This window comes from Triticum urartu, chromosome 2 (genome assembly GCF_003073215.2).
Source record: "Triticum urartu cultivar G1812 chromosome 2, Tu2.1, whole genome shotgun sequence".
NCBI classification, from domain to species: Eukaryota; Viridiplantae; Streptophyta; class Magnoliopsida; order Poales; family Poaceae; genus Triticum; species Triticum urartu.
In genome coordinates, this window is record NC_053023.1 from 113193431 (window position 1) to 113196574 (window position 3144).

The 3144-nt window shown below is 50.4% G+C and overlaps 1 protein-coding gene across 1 annotated transcript; it reads right to left on the bottom strand.

Moving 5' to 3' along the window:
- Positions 1-248: 248 nt before the first annotated feature.
- LOC125541229 (fasciclin-like arabinogalactan protein 2) lies at positions 249-1366 on the bottom strand. The gene has a single exon (XM_048704690.1). It carries the CDS (start codon positions 1269-1271, stop codon positions 504-506), a length of 768 nt encoding a protein of 255 aa, XP_048560647.1. The 5' UTR covers positions 1272-1366; the 3' UTR covers positions 249-503.
- Between the last annotated feature and the right edge of the window lie 1778 nt (positions 1367-3144).

Below are 3144 nucleotides of genomic sequence, written 5' to 3' on the forward strand. Positions count from 1 at the left end.
AGCAGGACACGTCTAGACGAGGCGAGTAACGGTGGATGTTTTACCGGCAGGTAATGTAGACAAACTTTACTGATGGAGGACAAGTGAATCAAGTCTAGGCTTTGCTAACATGCAATATCGGTGTAATGAACGCAGAGACTTGATTTGGCTACACATGGGCAACTGGAGCCCTTTCATTTCTAGGCGATGTAATTAAGCTGCGGCACATGCATGAGCCAAGCAGCAAACCAGACAGGGACTCTGCTGGACTCTGGAGCATACATTCCCATCCCACTGACGACTGGCAAGTGGCGACATACACGAGGCATTTAATTTGCAGCAACATGACGAGCTAAACCTAATAAACACATAGCGTGTACAGTACTACCGAGTAACAACACGTGCACTGACTCATGAGCAAACACCCACCCAACAATGACTCTGCGTTAAACCTAACTAGACAGATTAAAACTCTAACAGAGCGGCCTTCTTCTTCTTGATGTTGTTCAGTGCATCCTGCGGCCTCAGTTGAAGGTGACAAGAAATCTGATCAAGGTGTCCGCCATGTTCCCCAGGTTCGCCACGGCCACGAGTAGCAGGGTTACCCAGAGCGGCATGCGGTAGTCCAACCAGCCCAGACCAGCGTCACCAGCCACCTCGTCGCCCCCATCCAGCAGCCGTCGCACATGGCTCGGCACCAGCACGGCGTCGACGACGTACACGGCAAGTGGGGGCTCCTCGGACGCCGTCTTGGTCACCCTGGCAGCGCCCTCCCATGACGGCGGCGACGGCCACATCTCCACCGTGTCCCCGTCATCGCGGAGGGTGATGGCGATGCCCTTGTTGGTGGCCGCGTCAACGGCCAGCGTGCTCACCGCCACCCAGTCGAACGCCTGGAAATGCTTCCTGCCGTAGCATGCCGCCGTGGCGTGGTACAGCAGCACGGCGAGCCGGTCGTCGGCGCCGAGGCTTCGGAACGTCGGCTCGAACTCAGCGAGGGCCTTGTCCTCGGGGCAGAACACCGTGAGGCCGCCGCCGTCCGTGACGCGCTCCCGGAAGACCGCGCCCGCGTTCCCCGTCTCGGCGACGAGGCGGGCGAAGCGCCCGCAGGCGCCGTCCGCGGAGATGACGTCCATGAACGCCAGCTCCTCCGGCGCGACGGACGCGTTCCCAAGGCCAGAGTAGACGACGCCTCGGAACTCGAGTCGGGGCAGCCCGGCGTCGTCGGCGCCGGCAGCGGCAATGCCTCCAGATACGACGAGCAGAAGAAGGAGCAGAAGCTGAGGTCCCATCACGCGCGACACGAGCTAGCTAAGAGAGCGTGAGAGAGAGAGAGAGAGAGAGAGAGAGAGAGAAGTTGGTGAGTGGCTGCTGGCAAGCTGGTGGTAGTAGCAGTTCAGTGAGAGAGAGAGGAGTGGCTACTGGCAAGTGGGTGAGTATTTATACACGGTGACCCTGACGGAGGTTATCAGGTAGGGGAACTGCGAGGTTGTTGGTTTTATAGCGCTAGATCGATTCACCAGAAGCTGTGCACACACAGTGCAAAGCTGGCTAGACAAGCACACAGGCAAGCTGCTGGCTTGGTTAGCAGTAGCACACGCGCCTAGCCTCCTCACGTAGGCGTACATACGTGTACGCGAACTTTGCTTCTGGCTCGGCTTGCACTAGCGTCAACAGGATCGATTTGATCTTCGAGGGAACGTCTCCGGCGAGAGCTCACGTAAACTTTGCGAACGAAAGACCGGATGGATAGCTACAGGCTCGTCTCAAGCCTGGTAGTACTTTGTATTGCTTTTTCCGTTGTGTGTTACAAAGCAGCCTTGCCGGTGCTTATATACACGTCCATGTAGGGATTAGATACTTGACTCGGACTAGTAATCCTACTAGAACTCAGCTTACTTTTCTAATCCTACACGGACACCTATTACACGGTCGTGTTTAACTTTTACATTCACCTCCCTAAACATGACGTGCCCTTTTCTTCGACCTGGATCCCAAATATGACTACTCGTAGGCCTTACACTTGCTTTTGCCATTTCTCAAAGCATTTTAAGAATCTCTATGCTGAACAATATTATAGAGAGAAGGAAATTTGATAGTTAGAGGCATCTTCCCTAACCATGTATCCTCCCAGAATCTCGTGAAAGTACCTGTACCAATAATGAATTTTGCTCTATGGAAAAATACTGATCTAACTCTCATCAGTCCTTTACAAAACGGTGAGTTGGTCAGTCCGACCGTCACCTGAGACAAGGTTTTAGAATTAAGGTATTTATTACGCAGAATCTAGGCACAAGTGGCATTGGTCTCTAAGATAGCTTGTACAACCATTTGCTGAGAAGACATCTGTTCTTCATCTTTAAATTTTCAATTCCAAGCCCACCTTAGTCTTTTGGCCTATAGATAATATCCCATTTAGCAAGTCTGTACTTCCTCTTTAACTCATCACTCTGCCATAAAAAACGACATTGATAAAAGTCCAATCTTTTCCGAACCCCAACCGGGACTTCAAAGAAGGACAAAAGAAACATTGGCATACTTGTGAGCACCGAATTAATGAGAATTAGTCGGCCTTCATATGACATTAGTTTGCCCTTCCAGCAACTAAGCTTCTTTTCAAATTGATCCTCAATACACTTCCATTCGTTGTTGGAAAGCTTGCGATGGTGAATCGGTATGCCCAGATATGTAAATGGCATCGAGCCCAATTCACATCCAAATAGCTGTTTGTAAGCTTCTTGTTCATCTTTAGCTCTCCCAAAATAGAACAATTCACTCTTATGGAAGTTAATCTTTAGTCCCGACAACTGCTTGAAAAGGCATAGCAGAAGCTTCATGTTTCTTACTTTCGCCAGATCATGCTCCATAAAGATGATAGTATCATCAGCATATTGTAGGATGGAAACTCCTCCGTCCACTAAATGCGAAACGAGCCCACCTACCTAGCCATTATCCTTAGCTCTCCCTATTAGTATCGTCAACATGTCCACTACAATGTTGAACAAAATAGGTGACATCGGGTCTCCTGTCTCAGACACTTATGTGTCTGGAAATAATGACCTATGTCACCATTTACTTTGATTCTGACACTGCCTTTTTGCGTAAAGGACTCTACCTGCTTTCTCCAGGACTGATCAAATCCTTTCATCCGCAAGGCTTGCTGAT